General features: G+C 38.7%; 1 protein-coding gene across 3 annotated transcripts; it reads left to right on the top strand.

Moving 5' to 3' along the window:
- Positions 1-8,793: 8,793 nt before the first annotated feature.
- On the top strand, positions 8,794-22,660 carry DIRAS2 (DIRAS family GTPase 2). Of its 3 annotated transcripts, XM_054186730.1 has the most exons (3): positions 8,794-9,101; positions 10,787-11,438; positions 21,888-22,660. In XM_054186730.1, the coding sequence occupies exon 3, from the start codon at positions 21,927-21,929 to the stop codon at positions 22,524-22,526; it is 600 nt and encodes a 199-aa protein (XP_054042705.1). In that variant the 5' UTR covers positions 8,794-9,101; positions 10,787-11,438; positions 21,888-21,926; the 3' UTR covers positions 22,527-22,660. The 3 variants fall into 3 exon arrangements, with proteins under 3 accessions (XP_054042705.1, XP_054042704.1, XP_054042703.1); XM_054186729.1 differs by lacking the exon at positions 10,787-11,438; XM_054186728.1 differs by lacking the exons at positions 8,794-9,101; positions 10,787-11,438 and adding an exon at positions 18,304-18,873.
- The last annotated feature ends 636 nt before the right edge of the window (positions 22,661-23,296 follow it).

The following is a 23,296-nucleotide window of genomic DNA, read 5'->3' on the forward strand; positions in this document are numbered from 1 at the left end:
GCCTTCCTGATCAATGCCAGGAAGAGGATGTGTGGAAAGGGCAGTGTGCTCAGCTTTCACTCTGACAAGCCTTGTCAGCCAAGCACAGAAGCAGAGGAGAACACAACCTGATTTCTGCACAAGGTTGTCAGAGCTACCATCCTAGCCTGCATGTCCCGGTCACCCTGGGGAAATTTTAGCAGACTCAGCCAGCCTTGCTGGACCACAGGCAGGTGGCTGTAGAATCCAGTGCTCCTCTTTTAACCTTGACAGGTAAAGATTAATTTCAGTGTTAATCAGGTAAAAGGCAACTTTTCTCCCATCTGAGAGGGAGAAATCTGTTAAATCCTCAGCTATTCTTGGTAAGGAAATGGAACCCTGCTTGTTAAAACATTGCCAGAGACACACAAGATCTCTGTAACCACCAAAATGCTGATGAGAGAATTGAATCAATGGAGTAAAGGGCTGACACAGTGGGACAGGGAAAGTGAAACAGATCGGTTTATCACTGTATTACATGACAATGAAAAATAAATAGACATGTTCTTAAACTTGCTTCATACCAGATGTCTCATTCAGGAATTAGATTCTGATTGATATTGGTACCAAAAGGTTTGTATGCTGTGTCAGATACTGCTGTAGTATTTACATTTCATGACAGCGTTAGGAGGGCAAACCAGTTGGTGGTCAGGCACCTTAAGACCATAGAACTCAACTCAGCACATACCATTGACAGATAAATGGCTCTACTTCCCACTGTGAACATCTTCAAGAAAGAGGTGAGTAACAACAGTGCACACCTCTGCATGCAGCAGCAGTGGAGAGTAGTGGAAAGGATTCTTGCCACCCAAACCGTCTGCTTCAAATCTACTTGGTAGAAGCGGGAGGTGATAATAGACTTAACACAGCATCAAAAGGAGAGCATGAAAAAGTCCTGCTGATATTCTGCATATACTGCTGAATCTGGAGAATTGATAACAATGCTAACAATGGAACCCTTTGGAGCCCTCAGCACTAGAAGGATGTGGACCTGTTGGAGCAGGTCCAAAGGAGGGCAACGAAGATGATCAGAAGGCTGGAGCACCTCTCCTATGAAGACAGGCTGAGGGAGCTGGGGTTGTTCAACCTGGAGAAGGGAAGGCTCCAGAGAGGCCTTATAGCGGCCCTCCAGTACCTGAAGGGGGCCCACAGGAAAGCTGGGGAGGGGCTGTTTGCAAGGGCATGTAGCGATAGGAGGAGGGGCAATGGTTTTAAACTAGAGCAGGGTAGGTTTAGATTAGACATTAGGAAGAAGTTCTTTACAATGAGGGTGGTGAGACACTGTAACAGGTTGCCCAGAGAGGTGGTGGTGGCCCCATCCCTGAAGACATTCAAGGCCAGGCTTGATGAGGCTCTGAGCAATCCGATCTAGTTAAAGATGTCCCTGCTACTGCAGGGGGGTTGGACTAGACAACCTTTAAAGGTCCCTTCCAACCCAACACATCCTATGATTCTATGATTCTATGTGCAAATTTTGTGCACATACAGTATAGGGCTTCTAAGCCAAACACCATTCTTGCCCATGGACATTTCTGCAAAGGCACAAGATTAAACCAGTTTCAAATTAGTAGAATTCATGTCTAATTAACAACTTTCTATTGTTTTCTGTATTGTTACCTTGATTCTACAGCAATTTGGAGCAGCAATCTAGGAAACGATAGAGGCCTTTTTTCCCCTCACTACTATCATCTAATTATTGTTGCAACTGAGGGATTTTAGTACCAATTAGATCTGTGATGTCAAGACAACCTATGATGAAAGTTTCCATTTAAAATGGACAACAATAAGGTCTGAAGAGAAAATTGGGAATTGCAACTGCATAAATAAAACTAATGTCATTTGCAAAGGGTGCAATACACTGTCACAACTAAAAAGACAAGACTTTTCTTGAAATATTTGATGTAATCCAAATGTTTGATACAGCATACATATAGCTAACATTTCAACTAGTTAACCTTAAACACAGAAAGTAATAGCAAGTTTCAGAAACTGTTTTTTATCAACAGATGAGCAGTTCATGAATGGGGATGTTATGTGGCATTGAAAGTGCAAAAGTAATATAATGACTATATGGAGTCATAGAATCGTTTATATTGGAAAAGACCATTAAGATCATAGAGTGCAACCATTAACCTAATGCTGCCAAGTCCACCACTAAACCAAGTCCCTCAGCACTACATCTACCTGTCTTTTAATATCTCCAGGCATGGTGGCTCAACCGCTTCCCGGGGCAGCCTGTTCCAATGCTTAACCCTTTGCGTAAAGAAGTTTTTCCTAATACCCAATCTAAACCTCCCCTGGTGCAACTTGAGGCCATTTCCTCTTGTCCTATTGCTTGTAACTTGGGAGAAGAGACCAACACCCAGCTCATTACAACCTCCTTTCAGGTAGTTGTAGAGACTGATAAGGTCTCCCCTGAGCCTTCTTTTTCTCCAGGCTAAACAACCGGAGTTCCCTCAGCTGCTCCTCGTAACACTTGTGCACTAAAACCCTCACCAGTTTTGTTGCCCTTCTTTAGACATGCTCCAGCACCTCAATGTCTTTCTTGTAGTGGGGGGACAAAACTGAACACAGTACTCGAGGTGGGGCCTCACCAGTGCTGAGTACAGAGGTACAATCACTTCCCTAGTCCTGCTGGCCACATTATTTCTGATACAAGCCAGAATGCTGTTGGCGTTCTTGGCCACCTGGGCACACTGCTGACTGATATCCACCCAGCTGTCAACCAAAAACCCGAGGTCCTGTTCCACCAGGCAGTTCTCCAGACACTCTTCACCAGGCTTGTAGCGCCACATGGGATTGTTGTGATGCAAGTGCAGGACCCACCTGGCACTTGGCCTTGTTGAACCTCATACAGTTGGCCTTGGCTCATCAATCCAGCCTGTCCCCATCTTCTGGATTCAGATAAGTGATATGAATAATAACAGGTTATATTTTTTAATATTTTTGTATATTTACAGTGCTGTAAAATTAATTAATATATCAATGGTAAATAATGATATTTTGTTGTACAGTGTGACAGTTTCTATATGGTAATGGTGAATGAAGGGGTGTTTTGATGATACTGAGTAAAGCAGTTATAACTCTTTCACCAATCATTCAGTCTTTGTGAGCCCTATAGTGGTTTATGTCTAAGACCTGTTGTAAAACCTGAATGGGGTGTCTTCCTTTTAAGGGGTACAAGACAAATGGATGCATTAAAAAATGAAGGGCTGCACAGTTATGGTGTGGTGGTTTTTTTGTTTTTTTAAAATCTTATTTTCAGGTGCAATGCAAGTAGCTCACATAATGTTTGAATTTTTAAGGCATTATGCTCATATGAATTAAAGTCTTTAACTACCTAAAATACCATTTGTCCTCCTATGAACTGTAATTGCATTTGCAATAGCTGAGCTGTCTTTCCTGATTCTCAGTCCCATGTAAGTGTTGAGGAAAAGAGTAACCCCAGTTCTGAAATTCTGCTTCTTCTTTGTTTTCACTGGTGTCTAAATGCTTGGTGTAGAAAGCATTTATGTATAGTAATATAATGGCACCCATGAATAGCAGAGTTAACATCAATGAATGGCTCTTCTGATTAATGTAATTCACCTACCTTTATCAAGTCACAAGTTGCTTAACTTGCTTCCTTCACAGAAGTTTCCTTCAGTACACCTGGATGACCACGGGTCAAACAAAGTGTGGGGTTTAGTGTGAATATTGATCAGCAGATGGAAAGACTGTTATTAACATACTAATTTATATCCAGTGTATTGTGTGATGGGTGCTCATACAAATTAATGAAGACAGAACTACTCTGTTTTGCTATAAAGGGTTCTTAACAGTTTAGAAATTTCACAGTCGTCTTAATAATATTAAATATTGTTTATGGATTTGTAACACAGCATAGTCACTTTCTGTATTTACATTTCTATGCAATTTATTGATGTCAAATCACTATTTTGTGTGTGCATGTGTTAGTGAGGTGTGTCTATGAAGAAAAAGGAAAAAAGTCTGGTTAAATGTGACCCTTTTTTGCTCTTCACAACAAAGATATTTTGTTTTTCTATTATTCTTTGGTTATTATAAATATTGTCAGTATATTTTTTTTGGAAATGATCACGTTAAATACTGAGTAATGTTACACTCTCTTTCCATTTCCCAGAAAATCAGGTTAAATGCAGTTATCTACAAATTTTCAGTGATAATAATACTCTCCCCTGTGTACCTGGACAGATACCAGAGAATGGATTCAATAGCCTATCTCCTTCAATCACCTTTATGGTATCTGACACCCCAGAACCTAGTGAGGATTAAGCCTGTCTTGCTTTCCCTGTAAATAAACAGCAGCCCCCCATTTTCTCTCAAGTGTTCAGAAGCAAGCACTGGCCTTAATGACCCTCACATAGAAATAAGGCAAAAATGTCTTTTTATGCCATTCACTTCACCAGGAGTCAGGTAAAAACTTGGAAACTTTTGATTCAGAGTAATACAACCGATAATGGAAATTGCAGGTCAAGAGGGTGTCTAAAGGCAACTGTGTTCATCATATTGCAGGTTTGAGTGAGAAAGCCTGGGCTGAAATCCATTGTAATCTAAAGGAGAAGAAAATTGTACTCTATGGGATCTGACAATATTTTCTCCAAGCTATCGATTCCATCTACAGTCTACAGGAGTGACACCTTGCAATTTTGCTGGAGTATCTGCTTTCTTTTACTGCAAGCTAAGAGCTAGGCAGGGTTTTATTGCAACTATAATTTAATTTTTTTATTTATTTTCAACTTTTGTGTGCAACACATTACCTTGCGAAGTGATGACCTAAAAATTTCATCTATCTACCCACAGAGCCTGAAAATATTACAGCGTAAGATGTCCCTCTCCAGAAGAATTGCAGTTTTAGCTTTCATAGAATCATAGAATTGTCCACAAGATTTCACAGAGGTTTACTGTTAAAACATATTCTAACCCCAATTAAATCAAGAGGTAGTCTGGAGTCACTTCAACATAAATGAGAATGTTAATTACACCCAGGGAGAATTTGGCCCCATCATCTCATGACATTGTGTGGACCACTAACTGCCTGATACACAGCGTATGAGTTTTAATCACATTTGCTTTATATATAAGACGTGATTCTACCAGAGATAGTCACATTGTCTAGTCCATTGTAAATGGTCTAGGATGCTCTTAGCCAAATAGTAAAAGTACAGTAAATAATTTGATTATTACATTTTCAAAATTATATGCAGTAGTGACTTGTTAGTTATTTAATTTTTTTTGAGTTTTTCAGGTTCTAAGCAGTGTCCAGGCACTAAAAAGGTCATTGAAATTTTATACTTCATTTACAAAATGGTGGAAATTGCCTAAGATTCAAATGAGGTGCACAAATACAAAATACAGCCTTTGTGTGTCCTTTCCTTTAGCTACAGTAGTATCATATTCACAGAGTAGGAATCTAATTACTGCACCAAGTACAGACGTTAAAAGATCCACTGCTGACCATCAGCTGTCCTGGAAAAACACTCAATATTTTTTTTTTTCTGAAGGTTAATTTCTTCCTATTGGACAAGAACTCGAGTGAATCTTTCTGAAAAAAATAGTGTGCTAAGATCTTTTGTCATGTGCTACATACTGCCGATGAAGACAATTCATTAGCTCATTTTTGAGCACAACTTGGAAATACAGTATGGGAAGATAGCAAGGTATTTTTACAGATTTATGGTAACTATTAGCCATTTTTAAGGATAGTTGTAGGGAGGAGTTATATTTCTTTAAGACATTGGATACCTAAGACAGTAGCTTTGCAAGCATGCAAGAGAAGAGGGATGTATTTTAGCCAGGATGTGGTTTAGTAAAAGCATTCCCAAGAAACAGAGGTTAACAGGAGGAAAACCATCCCAGAAAAGATCAAACTGAGCTTAGTCCTTGCTCTCTGCTCTCTGCTCTTTGTCAAGACCATATTCAACCTTACAGAGAGAAAATCTTTACAAGTGAGCAAGTGTTTTACATCTTAAACTTTTACAGGGGAATTGAAGACTTTCTCATTTTTCCATGCTGTATGTGGGCCATAGATTGAATTTTGACTCAGAAGCTGTACTTTCAGTGTACGTGCCGGTTTGTACTAAATGTTCATTCAAGCTTTAGGTAGCTCATGTTTTGCTAACTGAGGAGGTTTCTTGTTCTTTAAACACACTCTCTAGCTCAGGACACGGCACGGAAACATAACAATCATGTAGCTTGCCTAAGACTTTTCTTTGTGAGGGAAGCTTGTAATAGAAATAGTTTCATAGAGGTTTGTGCGCTTGCTCTCTGAACTTTCCCTTCCACTTGGCAACACATACTGGTACATATTTTGGAGTTGCACAGTGGAGGTCCTTGGTGCCCCTGGGAGAAGGGCAATTCTTCACTGTCAACAGACCCTGTCCACTCTGCCCCACGTTAACACCAGCATTCAGAGCAATGCAACCTCCCTGAAGCTTAGGGCAGGAAAATCTTTACCCTGCTGTGCTGCTGATGACCTGCTTGGGACTGACCTGTGTTTAGGTGTGTGGGATCTGCTGTTTAGGTGTGAATGATCTGTATTTATGATGAGGTTGAGGCACTTCTGGGATTTTGGAAGTCAGCCTTGCCTGGCACACTTGAACAACACCATTTAAAGCAGCAGCATTACAAAATCATTGCTGAGGTTAGGAACTGTCATGTTAGTTTTCAGCAGAGATAGTAAGGGAAATCCCTAACAAGTATCCTTTAGAGTGAGTGCATTGTGGTCTGGCGATCCAGTACTATGCTTCTGCTCAGAAATATCCCACAGTGATTTCAATGGGAGAGAGACCCGTTGAAGCTGTAGAACTGGACCTTGTGTCTGCTGGTGTAGGTACATATCTGCAACCTAGAAATGAAAGATTTCAGTTCTTTGGACAGGTAAGGAAAGAATTACAACAGTCTATACTGATACTTGTAACGGAAGTAAATTCAGTTTTGGAAAGAATCAGGATTTTGAAATGGTATGTTTTTAAAAGTTTGAACAACCATCACGTTGGAATAGGGTTCAAAAACTAAAATCTCCCAGACTTCTAATGTAAACTGAGTGAGTATACATTATGTAAAATCATAACTTTAAATCTTATCAGGTACTTCTGCTATTTTTAAGGCACGTTTGCAATCAGGACATACTCACTGAGGACAGAGATCTGTTACCTTTGAAAATTAGTGAGAAGCCACATTGTAACTACAGAAGCGCTTTGTAGACCCCTTGAATAAGTGGGGCCAGATTCTGCACTCATGATACTATCAGGCAGTACCAGGAAAAAACACAGGCTAAATCCCTATGTAATATTATAAACTTTATAGACTAAGCTTTGCTGTGTTGCAGTAATTATAATACCTTGACTTTTTGGTTTCAAGATAATAATTAACCAATTCTCCAAGCACACAGGATTAAGATATTGCCGAGAAGTGGTGACAAAACTAAAGGCAGGGCTTTGCTCCCAGGCTGTAGGAGCAGGTCTGTGGCTGGGAGGTTTGATTCACAGTTTGCTGCTTGGGAGCCTGTAGAAACAGGGCTCAGGATTATTCTGTACCAGAACTGCAGACTATGGCAAATTACTTCCTCAGGGCATATTGGCCAGGTCATCCTGTATCCTAAGACACTTACACTTCTGTAAGACACACATGCAGAGGAGAAAAATTTCATTTCTTGTTCAACAAAAGTGTTAACATGATGAACGAATCTTTCATAAAAACAAGAAAAACAAAACCATCCTTTACTGAGAGTGGCATTTAAGAAATCATACCAGCTGTTAGGAGCTAGGTGCTCAACCCGTGCTCCTCTCAGCAGTCACAGCAAGCCTAAAAATTGAACACTTACCATGCTGCTGTGCCGGGGTGTTGGGTACCACCTGACCGCTGCAGGGACGAGCACAGAGCCTTTTTATGTCATGACTCAACCCAGCTATGTGAGCTCAGAGAAAGTATAGAAACCCAGCTACTGGGTTATGAGGGTAACATCTCCCTGCGCATCCCCTGGGGATTCATAGAGACACCCTGTACTTAGACTTCCTTTCTGCAGCTGGAGTTCAAACCTCTCCATTGGACCCCACTTCTAGTCTAGAAAGAAAAGCCCTGAGTATTTCTAGTTGTTGTTTTAAAAATAAACAGCAGAAGGAGACATTAGTTCTTGCTTTTGGATTTTTCACCTAAAAAATCACCATTAAAGGTGGAAAAAGCAAGATACTTTCTTAATTTACAATTGCCCATAAAACTCAAGAATCTTATTTTACGCTGCTGTCAGAAAAAAAAAAGAAAAGAAAAAAAAACGTTTCAGATGAGTGAGATTTTGACGGCTGTCTCAGATTAAATCTATTTTTATGGCATATTTTTCATACTTGCTATCTAGTGTATTTTTGTGAGTAAATATTAGACCTAAAGGATTAATTTCTCAGCCAGTATAAATCAGCAGAGCTCCATTGATTTGAACAGAGCTAGTCTGGTTTATTGCCACTGTGGATTAACCTCGCCACAGGCTTTGTAAGCATTTTAAAGTGAAGGGAACAGGCTTGTTCTGGGTTTAGGTGCTGAAAGAAAGGGAGAATTATGGACACAGATTAATGTAAACTACAGAAAATTTGGAGGGCTTAAAGAATGATTGTAAAAATCTAATATGTTTGTTGAGAAAGACAGAAAATTACAGCCTGTATGCATATACATATATGTATATATTCCACAATTATTCAGTAGGTGGCAGTTAAAAGCCTATATGAGCTTTGCAGTCGCCATTTAGGCAGTAGCACCAGCAGGGGCTGGAGTCAGTCCATCCCTAAAAGCAGAAAGAAAGAGAGAGGCTGCGATCAAGCCAACAAAAGCATTAGCCACGGCCCCGGCACTGGGGAGAAAGCGGGAGAGGAGCAGAGCCGCCGGAGCGCCGAGCCTGCGAGCACACGCCAGGCAGCAGCCACCGCAGGGAAAGCGTCAGGCGACCGAGTTGCAGCCCCCTTGGTTGAGACGGGGACTTCTTGCCGGTGGAGGAAACCCAGGGCAGAGAGGGTGAACAGCTGGTGCCATGACAGGCAGAAACTGAAGAACATTTGGAGCTTTCTGTTCCTACACAGGTAAATATATTTCCATTTGTTTTTCTACTTCGACTCACACAATAAATGTAGGTTTGCACTGAGATTCGAGGTCTTTATTTCCTTTGGCCAAAATCCACAGTGCTCACTCAGGCAAAATTTCCACCAAAGTCAATAGAGTTTTGCGTGAGTTACGACCGCAAGATTTGATCTAAGTGTATATCTTATGTAGAGAACATGTCATGCTATAAGATGAGGCTGAAGAGGAAGCCAGAAACTGGTCATATGCACACTGACTAGTTAAACAATATCATTTTTCTATGTGCTGGGGTGCTAGTAATAGCTTCATAACCTTTTAAAGAAACTGTTATTCATTAAAACTTGATGTGCTGAATTTTGCCCCAGTTTATACCGCAGCCACTGCAGTGGTTTAAGGAGAGAGTAAATTTTTTTAAATGAGAGCTATATTTTAATTTATGTGATGGAATAATACGAAAATGTTGAATCTGACTTAAATAACACCAGGTGTTGCTTTCTTTGAAACAAATAAAACTTTAGCCTATTCCACTGACAGGCAGACGGTGTTCAGTATATTGTCCCCCTCTCAATTGAATGAAAGAAAGTAATGAAAGACCATTTTCAAGTGTCTGTGAGTGACTGAATTCAAATTTGATAATACTTCCTCTCTTGCTGTCTTCCATGTGAAGTGTGGGATGCTCTGTATGCTGCAGCACTCAGTCACAACTGAGTGAGCCCGGCACGGAGCAATAAGATTTGATGTATTTTATTTTAAAAGCATTTTCTGAATATCTTGTTTTCATGAGTACTTAGTCATGCATGAATACATATATGCCTGCACATAAATGCACACACATATAGGTATGTAATAGGTGCATCCTCATACCTTTCCATGAAAATGAAGCTGTTGCAACTGATTGCTTTTATACCTTTGCCAGGGTTTGCATTTTACTGTAGCTGGAATGTCTGCAGGTCTCACAATTTTTAATTCTGTGTTAGAGGGCTATTTTGTCTTCCCCTGTCTGACCCTGTGTTTTTTTGTTTGTTTGTTTGTTTTTTTATCTTTTCTGATTGATGCACTACTGTCCCCCAGGGTCCAGCCATACTTACTAAATGCAGTAGTGCCCAATTCTCTCAGAATATCTATACCATCATTCAGGGGCTATGAAATATGGTATCCCTGCAGGTTTCATGCTCTCTCTCACACTGCACAACACAATTCTGAGGCTCTTGCATGAAGAACTGTCCGAACATGGAACAGGTTCAAACACAAGGCTGCAAATCAATGAAATTCCCTCATGGAACTGAGGGAATGATTGCAATGTACAGTTATTTATCTTCATCCCTGGGAAGAGTGAAGAATGAATGGGTATAAATGGGTTGTGAATACACTTAGGCTGGAAGGTTTCAAGCCATTAGAGAAGCAAGTTTCTGAAATTACCTTCTCTTTGAAGTAATAGAAAGAAAAGGCTCTAAATGCTTTTCAGTTGGGACTTGATGGAACAGATTATGTGAAATGGTTGTCTGCAATGGCAAAGAATTGGATTTGATAATCCAGAAGGTCTCTTTCAGTACTAAATAGCATTCATACTTTTCATCAGAAGTTGTGTGCTTTGAAAAGTCTCTTTGCAAATAGGTCAAGGTCTTTGGATACACAGTTTTCCACACGTCTCACATAAGAGCCAAATGAAAGCATATTTCTCTTCTAGGTTGCGCTGTGCTGTGGTTAACACGAGCAGACACATAGCCCTGATGGTCATCAGGCTGAATAGTACGCCCCTTCTCACGCAGAGCAGAGGTCTTTGGAAGACGATTGGAATTCAGAGGCATGGCTCCTTCTGGCCAAGTGGTCAAGATTATATTACTCCAGCAGTGTCTGTACTATACACACTACAGTGTCTGTAGTACCAGAAAAAATCGTGGATAATATATAAAATGATAGTGGTTCTCCTGAAGTCGTTACTAATGCTGGTTCTAGTTTCCTTTGAGGATCACCTGACTGTCTTTTGTGCTAAACAGCACACCTGCCCATGAAGAGATCCCACCATTGTGTGTGAAAAAAAAAAGACTCCCCTTTTCATTGTGACAGAGGGTGCACTATTGCGTCATACTTACCTTATTTTAAAAACCTGCAATAAACAGTATTCTGGTTCAGAGATGCTCCTGCAGAATGACAGCTTTCAATTCCACGGTCCTTTTCCTCTACTTCTTTCTCTTTATAACCTGATCCTCCTCTTACTTTTTTTTATGGTTTTGATTTACATGCTACATTGGATTCCTTTCAGTTCACAGTGTTCCTCAGTAAACTATTCTGTAATATATAATAAGCTGCATTTGAATGTTCCAGCTCCCACCCTGCACGTGAGTATCAGACCATTTGTATACTTAAACTGGAACAGTATTCACTGTGGGAGATTTGGTTTGGTATGTAGAGCTGATTCCAAATGCTTGTTTCCCGTTAATACTTTGTATTACTAGGCAGTATTAGATACAAGAAGAAAAATAGAAAAATGGCAATTTTGTGAAACATCAGTACCATCAGTGGAAATTTTTTTTCCTTTGCTTTCCACCCAAACAAAGGTTTTTAAGTATCAACAAACAGATATTTTCACTACATTCTTATTGTTGCATTAAAATTAAAATATGCATTGAATTATCTTATCTTACTGCTGGAAAGACAGTAGAAAAGACCCGCCAAGCGACAATGTAACTGCGTGAATTAAAACAGAACACACTTTATTTTGCCTGTTTGAGAAAGCAAATATTGATTTGTTTTGACAATGAAATATTGATTACTGTATAATTTTTGAAATTTGTATCAAAGGAAGACAAGAGCAAAATGTTAAAAAGGGTATGTCAAGTCTGTGGCAGTCGCACTTTTCCACTCACACTGAGGTCAGGAGCACCTCCTTGGGAGCAAATAAGTTTGAGGTGAAAGTTAGATTTCTGTTTCTGAGATGAAAATCTGCCTCTGTTTCCTCTGACTGTGTGGGGCTGCGGTATCCTATGGCAACAAAATGCAATCACCCTCACCCTGACTGCGGGTAATGGAACTGGTTTTAGTTGAATCTGAATAAGTGTCAATGAAGTTATGACAGTCTTTAGGATCCTCATTAAAAGTATCTATGTAGCAAAGCAGATCCATGAAAAGAGCAAATCCAATGCTGGACTGAAGATGTTTCCTTCCCAAAATGTCCAGTAGTTCTAACTTAAAAATATTATGAAGCTAAGAAAAGGAGACTTACCCTCTTTTATATATTTTATATTGTTCCTTGAAAATCTAGACTGACAGCTTTTATCTGTTCTCAAAAACTTACTAATTGAAATAATCAAATATTACCTACCACCAATAGATAAAATATTGCTGTAAACCCAACTAAAAACCATTAGTTTTCCTAGTTTGTTCACTCAAACATTGAAATGGTACCAAATATTATTGAGAAAGGATTTTTTAATGTTTAGAATATAGTTTTTATAAGAAGTTTGTCTACTGCTACAAGGAAAAGAAACATTAATTGAGAATAAACTACTCTAAAGACTAAACCTACCTTTCTTACTTCAGAGTAGAAAGTACTGAAAGCTGGGACAGTGATGAAGACTAGTATTAAATCGCATTTCTGTTTAAAAATGAAAAAAAATTCAGTAAGGTAAGTATTCAGTTTTGTGAAAGTCCTGAGATGCACATTTGCATCTTTAATTCTTAAAGAAAATACGCTTTAGCATAAAAATAAATACAAATAAAATTTTCCAAACCACCTTATGACAAATTGCACACCATAGACAGCAAATAGCTTCTTCTGAACATTTAGAAATGTCTATAAGAAAGCTGTCAGGAATGATACCATGCCCCCACAGTTATACTTTAATTGCTGGTTTCCAGCCCTGTCTGATTTGGAGAAAATTTTCGGTTGAAGTTCAGGATTCTCACTAGTGCCTGGAAGGATATCAACAGTGGATTGCGTTACTTAAGTACTTGCCAGGGATCCTTCTGGGTCCTGAAACCTGCTACATTATCTTTCACAAGTTATTGCCCAACACACCAGTTGCAAAATATGTTATATTGGCTGTTAGGGTTTTTGGAGGACTTACCATGCACATCTAGGACAGCAAGACAGATACTGACATTCTCACTTTAAGCCACATTGTTTTCAACGGGGTGTTATTTGGACTGTGGAAGAGTATGAGAAGTGCTCCAATGGTCAGGGTAGCAATAAAGTTTTCCTTTCCAGCCCAGCAAAGAAAAATAAAGTTAGGAGTTATATTCATCAGAATATATTCATCAGAGGTCCTTAACCTTTAATAATTTTTCTTCTATAGAAGACTTGCTTAAATAGTCTTAAATTAATATTAGAGAATACAGAGAACTACAGTGGAAAGGCAAAAGGCCACTGGTCATTGTACAGTTTCCTCTGCTGAGTGGAAACCAGTCTTCCACAGACACATGGTTCTTCTGTGTAAATACACACATTTACATGGAGCTAGCTTGTTGCCTATGCTAGGATTTTTATCATGAATCTCACAAAGTATGGAATTTAATATCCAAAGCCTATAGATCCAAATGATTATTTGGGAAATTTTCGTTTGTTTTTTTTTTGTTTTGGTTTTGTTTTTTTTTTAGTGTTTCGAATGTTTCTAACTTGCTCCATTAAGGAAAACTTAAAAGCCACACCTTTTTTCCATGAAATACAGAATAAAAAGTCACCTATTTCAGCTAGTGGATATCTGGAGAAGAAGAAGTTCACTACAGCATGGAATGTCATAGCCAATTGCCAAAGAGAGTATTCTGCTACCAAAAAACAGAGGTGCTGAAAGGTCAGACTGAGTCTTTGATTCTCCATTTATGAGTGACAAATTCCAGTTAATAACCCTACTCCTCTACCCAATGTCATAATGTCCTACATGTTGAAAAGTGAACATACAGCACTGTAAGTTGATCTTTCTGTCTTTATTCAGGTAAATTAAATTTACTGAAAACTGAGCAAAAAACTACAGTAATTGGTCTGTTAACCTGAGGAGAAAACCCCAAAAAATCAGTCACACAGGGAGTTGAATACAATGCTGTTATCTTGACATTTTTATTCCTATATGTGAATTTACGAATACCTAACTACACATACGCAAAAGCTTCTGAGTTGTTTCCCACAGAGTTTTGACCCTAAGTGCTTAAAATATTAAGATACTGGTTTACCAAATGCTTGAGTAGATATATACACAAGTATAAGAGTAGCTCCACTTAAGTCAATTAAATGTCTAACATGCCTAAAGCAAAGCCTGAATTTAAACAGGAACTGAGTCATGAAATTCTTCTTTTTTAATTTTAAGGTTAGCCAATCCACTAAATAGGAAGTGACAACCAGTAGGACACCTGTCCACCCTGGTTAAACTAGTATATTGTCGCTGTTTCTGCATGAAAGGAAGTGTTTGGTTTTTTTCATGTGGTAAGTATATTCAATGGTGCTGAATCTTGTTTTATGGTAAGGGTTCATTAATACATAGCTGTTACTCAGGGGTTAGTTCTGAAAGCTCTTGGGCAACAACACATCAAATAATTTAAATGTGCTCCTAATTCTAAAGCTCTTTGTTGGATCAGGTCCAGCACCTTCTGCATTTTCTGCACATGAACCATTAGTAGAGAAGGGAATCAATGGACCCTTCTGCATCATCCGTTCTTTTGTCACCAGTGTGCCTTCTCTGTCACCAAGTGATGCCACTTTAGTTAAACCTGGTTTTGGAAACCCATGATACATACTGCTCCTGTAGAAAACTCATCTAATTCTCTCCCCTTTCTTTTTCCAGTTCTTGCCTAGCAAAACTATTTCTGCCACAATCTCTGCTGGCCGTATCTTAGCCCAAGAGCTAGTAAAGGTTTTCTTACTGTGACAACGATCTGTTTGGGGTTTCGTTCTATTAAGGGATCAGTTTGATATGATAATTTGTAGGGCTTCAAACAATTTTGAAAAGGCATTGTTTTTGGGAATGAGATTTTCAACATCTGTGTGATGAAAATATGACAATTTGCTAAAGCAGAGCACAGCGTTCTGTGACCACAGAACAGCACAGGGGCTGGATTCTACCTCCTTTACCTACCGATGTTGTTAGGACAATATTCTACTTCTGTAAATACAGAACAAAACTGCAACAAATTATTCAGAAAGACTTTTGTCCTTTCTATTACTCTTCTATGTTGGGCCAACAGCATGAAGGGAATCCGCAAAACCTTTTGGAGAACCTCTCTGAAAAAACTTTCTAAAATTGATATCCTGGCTTAATACAGACTGTACAGATTGTATCTGTAGTGTAGTATATGCATTTGTAATGTAGTGAAGAAACTGTCCCAAAAACCAAGAAACACTTTAGCCAACATTGAAAAAGTGGAGCAATTTTTATTTTTCTTCCCTTTTTCTTTTTTAGATATTTGAAAGCAAACACTGCAGTCCCTAAGGCCAAATGCCCCTCCCTCAAAGCACACACTTTGTTTGCTGTCATTCTGGTCATGCAGGGCAGTTTTAGCTTTCTGCTCTGTCTCAGTCCCATCCAGTTTTGTACAGCCTGAGCCACTACTTTCATTTCAGTTAGAAGTCTCTAAATGATGAATTCAAATGAAAATTCAAACAATTCAAACACTGTAGAGAGTCTAGCTCTAAAATGGAAACTGTTTAAGTCAAAAGAAATTGAATTTGTAGTTTGAATTTGTGCTTCTATGAATATGTTGGATAAGAAGAACATCTGATTTTGCCTCTTACTTTCAGAAGATCAAATAAATATTACAACAAGGACAGTGTGCCACAGGAAACAGCAGGTTTATGACATGCAACTTCATTTATTTTTTGTTTACATAGAAGATGCCATTTTCTCTGTAGCTTAGTCTGGTCTGCTTCCTTCTGGCTTTAAAAAAACAGATGAGAAAAATGTACACAATTTTAGCACTTTCTTAAGGACTTTGCTGAACTGGGACCTACATGTCACATGAACAGAGCCTGTCTTCCTTTTCACAATAACAGTACTTTACATGACGCTAACTTAGCTTTCTTTCGGTAGACTAGTATATTAGTTCTTGGCCATTCAGTGCTGGAAGTCTTGAGTAGGTTTAATCTTCACTGATCATGCAGTATTGCCATTATTTTGAAACACCATTCTTTGCCATCCTCCAGCATTAATTGAAATCAATGTTAACGCTGGTGAAGATTCAGTGACCAATTGCATAAACTTTGGGTTTGGAGGGACTTCTTTCATAAGCTTTTAGACTAATGCAAAAACCAAGCTATCACTTTGAAACACCAGCAAAGCTGTTGCTGGAATTTGAGAAATTTCTGGAAGCAACCAATTTAACTATTTATCAGCATTTAATCATCAGCAGCATAATCATCTTTCCTAAAGCAATAAGACTCTTTTCAGAGAGTTATCATTAAGTGGAACAGCTGTAGGCAAATAATTATTTTTAGGAATAAAACAAGATACTTTGTTCAAACTGCACGGGACACAGTGAAAAAACTCAGAGAAACCTTAGGTCAAGTGGCTTAGTGATCTTTGACACTGCAAAAATACCTTGAGCAAAATACAGTCAATTGCTATCTTCAACTTTTTTGCTTTTCAAGACTTCCTGGGTTTTTCTATAGGGAAAGGTATGATCAAAAATATCTGACACACATCCCTATATTTTTGGCTTGCAAAGAAATCTAAAAAGTTATAACAATTATGAATAAATACTATTTAAACTAATATCCTTGGATAGTATCTGCTAACAAATGTACCAAAGACTTAAATTCAAGTGCAAGAAGGTCACCAATATATAGATAAACATTTTGAAAAAAAGGCATGATGTTGCAATAACTTATCCAACTGAAATTTTGATATGGCAAAGCAAATTCAGGATGTAGTTGTAGTCTAAATGCATCAAATAATTTTAATTACCTTGATTAGTATTGTCAATCTATGCATAGCTACTCATGTTGATGTGACTTGGTCAGTCATCCCCCTATTCTATGTAAACTTGCAAAGCAAAAAGAGGAGGTATTTTGAATGGATATTTATCTCTGCTCAAGGCTTTGCCCAAATATCAGTGACACAGACATTAACAGTATGAAAATATTCTTCTCTGTTAACAAAGATGGCAAGAACAACACCTGCTTAAAAGCCAGAGCTGACAGAAATCGAAAGTGGTACAGGATTTATGCAGTGAAGAAGTCACAATTTACACTAGCTGATCATTAAGAAGCAGACTTTCATAGAACATTTTGTTCATCATGAGAATAAAAAAAGTGCTTTCCACATGGACTAGAACCTCATGTTGCAAGAAAAAGCTGTTTTAGGTGTTATCATTTTTTCTTCAAATATACCCAAATTTCCACTGATTTGAAAAGACCAAAGCAAAACAAGCAAAGGAAAAGAAAGAAAAAAAATGAAAAATAGAGTCTGGTAGTAAAGGACGAAGGCACCGGAAGCAGGAAAATCCCCATTCTTTAAGTCCATGTTCATTGGCAGATACGGTGAAAATGCTCCCAGAGAAATGCCTGTTTATATGCATAATGGAAAATAAGTAAAAACTCCTTACAGAGCTCTTTTACCCTTCTGCAAGTAAATAATATGTACCTTTTTCACCAGTGATATGTTGGCCATTAACCTTACAACCATGCTGAAATCCATCTTATCTATAACTACATTTGGTGTTATTCTGCACCTTGCACCTTATATCTTTGCATAGTGATGCAATCACCAGATAGCCTCATGGACTGCTAATTTAAATTGATGCAAGCTTTTGAACTAAATGCATTGCTTGTACTTTATTGGATTTTCATCATAACAATGTCAATATAAACAGAGACATCTCCTTAGACTTTAAAAAAAAAAAAACCAAAAGAAAATATCGGTGACTGACATGAGATGATTTTACCTGAGGAAAAAGAGCTTTCAGGAAATTAATACACAGCATCTTAAAATTGCTATATTGCATATCAGACTGACATCTCAGTAGAACATCATAAAACCTCAAGAACTGGATCAGTTAAGACACAATCAAAGCCTCAGACTCCAGACAACAAAGGCGGTATCAGGATGTTTTATAAAACGAATGCTACCCCAAAAGACACCATCTATGATTTTAAAAAAATCGCAACCTGTGACATTTCATGGAAATCTATCAATACAAACATGATGAAAATCCTTTGCAACAAAACCAAAACTGTGGAAAGACTTGAGAGTGAGCAACTTTTTCTATAACTACTTTCAAGTACAAACTGGAAGGGCTCAGCAGCTGTGACATTCTAATCTCATGTTACTCTCATGTTATTCAAGTAAATTAATTTTCAGAAGTTATTTTTCAGCCTTCTTATACTTTTTACCCATTATTGCATATGTTATTCATGGCTTAAATACAAACATAAGACGCAAGTCATAAATACAATTGATAAAAAAGTTAGGCCATAAAAAACTATTAGAGATAGGAGATAACTATGGAGATCCAGTGGCTAAATCCAGCGACAGTGACACAGATTTAGCAAATGCTAACACAACCACGTGTAATTGGAAACCCAAAGAACATTAAGAGTTTGAACTATGAAGTTCATAATTTGTAATGAGAGGAGCAAGTTCAGATGAGGGCACCAAAGTCACCGAGGTGTCCAGGGCTGCAGCACTGTTCTGCCCCGCAGGCTGAGGGGCCAGGGCTGGTTCAGCCTGGAGAAGGCACAGTTTGGGGGACACTAAACAGCAGCCCCCCAAAAAACCTACAGAAAAGCCGCAAAGAAGATGGAGTAAAATTCTTCACAGCAATGTACAGTGGGAGAAGGAGAGACAACAGGTATGAATTGGAACACAAGTAGTTCAGATTAGATATAAGGGGGAAAAGATCATGCTGAGGACAATTTAGCAGCGGGGCAGGTTCTCTGGAGAGGCTGTGGGAAATGTTGGAGTTTTCCAAACCCTGACAGAACAGAATAACTTTGTCTAGTCTCATGGCTGACACTACTGTGACCTGCAGGGTAGACCAGAGACCTCTTCAGGTCCCTTCCAGCCTGAATTATCATGTGATTCTATGGTCATTTCTAAAGACAGTCTGCAAAATCTCCCTAGGCAATTGGTGTGCTCTTCTTACCACTGTAAAGTTTTCCTATTGTCTAATGTGGATCTCTTCTACAACGTAAGCCCATCAATTCTATTTTCTTCCCATACACTCGCTGTCTTTGCAACTTACTATGTATTTGAAGACTGTTACCATGCCATTTCAGGTTCCCTTTGAAGCTCTTCAGTTGCATAACACTTCATGCCATTAAGTACCACATTTCAATTTGTTCTAATTTTGGAGCAGCCATATGTGCCAGTTTTCTTTGTATTTTCTGAGTATGCTTAAAGCATGAAGTTTAATATAGCAGAAATACACTTAGCTAGATTTTAAAATTTTATTTCTCTACTCCGTATTTCACTAGTTTTCATAGTAAAAATTTTCACAGTGCATTTTCTCTCATTATCCCATAGTTCCTAGGCTACGTATTATCTGATTGTGCAATACTTAAGCTGCTTTTCACGTGAAATAACCATGGTTTTCTCTCTTGCCTTTTTGCTCAAAAAAAAAAAAATTAAACTATAATTCTTATGATAGTCCATTTGCTGCAGTCACCCATGACTCTAAGCTCTGTGGCTGTTCTGAATTTGCTTGTTTGCAGCTTTTAGGTATGAGTTTATTCTCGGTGGAATAGCATCCTGCTAGCTTCCTCTGTTCTTATTTCTTGCTAGCTACTTTGGTCTTTTTTGGTTTCTCAGCAGCATGAGCTGCTCACCCATTTTCCTTGTTCCTCAGAGAGTTTTCTCTCTTATATAAGAACATAGACCCGTGTTTTCTGAGACTAGTCTTCTTTCCATTCCTTGAATTCTCCTGTCAGAGAGAAACAATTTTGCTTCAGTGCCTCAGGATGAACACTCTTATTTATCAATCTTTTCTATATTTAAACAGGTCTCTGAGAATGACAGTGACTGCAGTGTAGGAGAGATGGAAGGGGTGAGGCTGCCATCCGCCTGAAGCCAGGCTGGATAGGCAGAGCTGTGACAGCTCTCCACTTTGCTGCAGGATCAGCGTCCCCAGTTGCACTGCCTACAATGTGGCAGATGAGGAAGTACAACTCCTTCATCCAACACATAATGTAAAGACAGATGTTTTCAGCTTGTTCAGACATTAGAATTAGGACAGAATAGATCGCCCTGGACAAGAAGGATTGCAAAATCAGGGTATGCTTGAACAGCAAGACGAAGACATTAGTGCAGCATGGATAGCCATAGCTTTAATCTAGCTGGCACAGGCAGCAACAGCATCAAAGATGTAGAAGTGAAAAACTCATTGTGGGCTGACAAGTGGGAAAAGGTCATGGGAGCTCCACTCACATCCATATCTCTACAACATCACTGCTATTCTCCCCGTGCTAGACAGGTAAATGGTAACTTAAAATCCTGCCTCACAATGCAATCACTCCTGCTGCTGCAGTGAAGAAATAGCTTGAAGACTTTCTTATTCTGTAAGAAACCCCTTTGGGTTGTTCTGGATTAACTGCTACCCTGGCAACATTGCAACAGACAAATTCAATCACCTGGCACAGTTAAGGCACTTGGACAAGGTTCTTTATCAAATCAGCTCATTTTCCTAACAACCAATATAGGTGCAGCAAATTTTGCAGTTTGTTCCATATGTATTTTTTATATATCTAGCTTTGGTCTGAAAAGTAACAATATCCTAGACTTTTAGGGTTCAATTTTTTAGTGTTTATTTGCTTAAATCTCACTAAATATAGAATGACACTTGTACATGTTGTGTACCTAATAAGCTGCTACTGATGGGAGGCCAAATTAATCGTCACATTTAATTCAGTGAATTCTAAAACAACTACAGCTTGCAACCCTGTGAAAGCTTTACCAATTCTATTACTTAATAATGACGAGAATATCTGTGGTCCTACCATTTACAGATAGGTTTTTTCAAGGGGTACTGACTTCAGGGATTGCGGAGTTTTGTCATCTTTGACATACGCAATTGCCAACCTTTACAATATAATCCACTTAAAAATATTGCAAAGATACCTGCACGGCCATTCTGATAAGGGTTGTATGTTTCCAGTCAAATACCATCTGCTGTAAAATAAAAGTTACAATGAAAAGACAGACTGAACATGAACAATCTCAGCTTACCAAAATGTACTCTTTGACCTGAAGCGCAAGTAGAAAAACACATCATAATGGGGCATATGCTCCCAAAGATTTTGAAGCAAAGCATACTTGGTGTTATTGCTGAATAAGCTACAAATACACCTTAGATGTCACTCAAGAGTGTTGTCCAGTAGTAGTGGAGATAAATTCCCTAACTACTGAAGAGATGGCGTGTTTTGAATAATTAACTGTCATACATGTGTATACCATTGTGTTTCAACAAAGATTTGAGGAGGCTTGTTTTAGAGACGGAACAATAATTCAGTTTCTACAATTTGCTCAGGCCTTGGCCTTGCTGAAATACCATTTCCCAGATGCAGCTTTTTATTTCTGGGGATTTTAGTCCAGTAGGAAGCGTACTTAAACTCACAATGTTAATTTAAAATAATTCACAAAGTGACGAAGTTGCTCTTTTGTTACCAGTTCAGGCTGGATTGCAAATCCTAAATTTACTACTGAAATAAATCAATCTGCAATCCACTGCAAGTCTTCTTAAATTACTACAACTAGTATGCCATCACTTATATCACATTCATATCTCTTATTAGGAAAGACATCAAAAAGTGCACTCTGCACCTGTACATATATTAACGTCTGTCTTGTTTTTGTCATTTTCTTTCCTAGATTTTTCCCTCTAGCTGAGCAACAGACACACTGAGAAACATGCCTGAGCAAAGCAATGATTACAGGGTTGTTGTGTTTGGAGCTGGAGGAGTGGGCAAAAGTTCTTTGGTTTTGAGATTTGTGAAGGGCACTTTCAGAGAGAGCTACATCCCTACCATTGAAGACACCTATCGGCAGGTGATCAGCTGTGATAAAAGCATATGCACTTTGCAGATAACTGACACTACAGGGAGCCATCAATTTCCAGCTATGCAACGTCTTTCTATTTCTAAAGGACATGCTTTCATTTTGGTTTACTCTATCACCAGCCGACAGTCCTTGGAGGAACTCAAACCGATCTATGAGCAGATATGTCAGATTAAAGGAGACGTAGAAAGTATTCCAATAATGCTGGTGGGGAACAAAAATGATGAGAATCAAAATCGAGAGGTGGACAGCAGTGAAGGAGAAGCCATGGCTAAGAAGTGGAAATGTGCCTTCATGGAGACCTCTGCCAAGCTGAACCACAATGTGAAAGAGTTATTCCAGGAGTTGCTAAACCTAGAGAAACGCAGGACTGTGAGTTTACAAATTGATGGCAAAAAAAGCAAGCAGCAGAAAAGGAAAGAGAAGCTGAAAGGCAAATGTGTGGTGATGTGAAATTTCATTGTCAGGAGTCAGTCATGCAGTCTCACCTGTCTGACAATACTCATGTAAAACCTATAGACAGCAATCAACCACACCTATTTATTAGTATCTGGTTTAAAATAAATATTTGGAATTTGAAAAAACAAGTTACTGTGGTTACTGTGAAAAAGCCAACAATTAAAAAATCGTGTACCGCAGTTACCAGCAAATAAAATCAGGAAGTAAAAGAAAGTTGGGCTAGGATATCTAATTTTGCAATTTACAAAAGAAAAGAAATTTCGTCCTTAGCATAATGTGGCAGATTTGGGAAGACAACATAATATTATTTACATTTGCATATAACAGCAAGAGAAGGCAACGTATAATGTTAGAAGAAAAACAAAGAAGTGTCCATGAAAGAACCTAGAACATATATATGCATGGTGGGTGGCGTTATCACAGTGTGGACAAATGTGCAATTTTCATTACTGGCTGGTGGGGCAGTGTGCATAAGGTAGTTTGGATCCACCAAATAAATGAACTCTTTCACACTAAAATGAAGTGTGGGGGTAGTGCAGCTAAAAGGAACAGATAATCTCTCTACCCACTGGCATGAGATTTCTTTCTAATACAATGTGGTGTTTGAACTGAAGGAAAAGCCAGCCCTTGTAGGAGAGGTGGAAATGATCTCCTTTTCTGGACCCATGGCTTCAAGAATGACATGTGCTTCTGCCACCAGTGTATTTCAGAAGAGCAGATGTTTGCCTGTGGAGAATGTCAGATTGTATAGAAATGTTGTACGT

Source organism: Rissa tridactyla, chromosome Z (assembly GCF_028500815.1).
Source record: "Rissa tridactyla isolate bRisTri1 chromosome Z, bRisTri1.patW.cur.20221130, whole genome shotgun sequence".
In the NCBI taxonomy this organism is placed as follows: domain Eukaryota; kingdom Metazoa; phylum Chordata; class Aves; order Charadriiformes; family Laridae; genus Rissa; species Rissa tridactyla.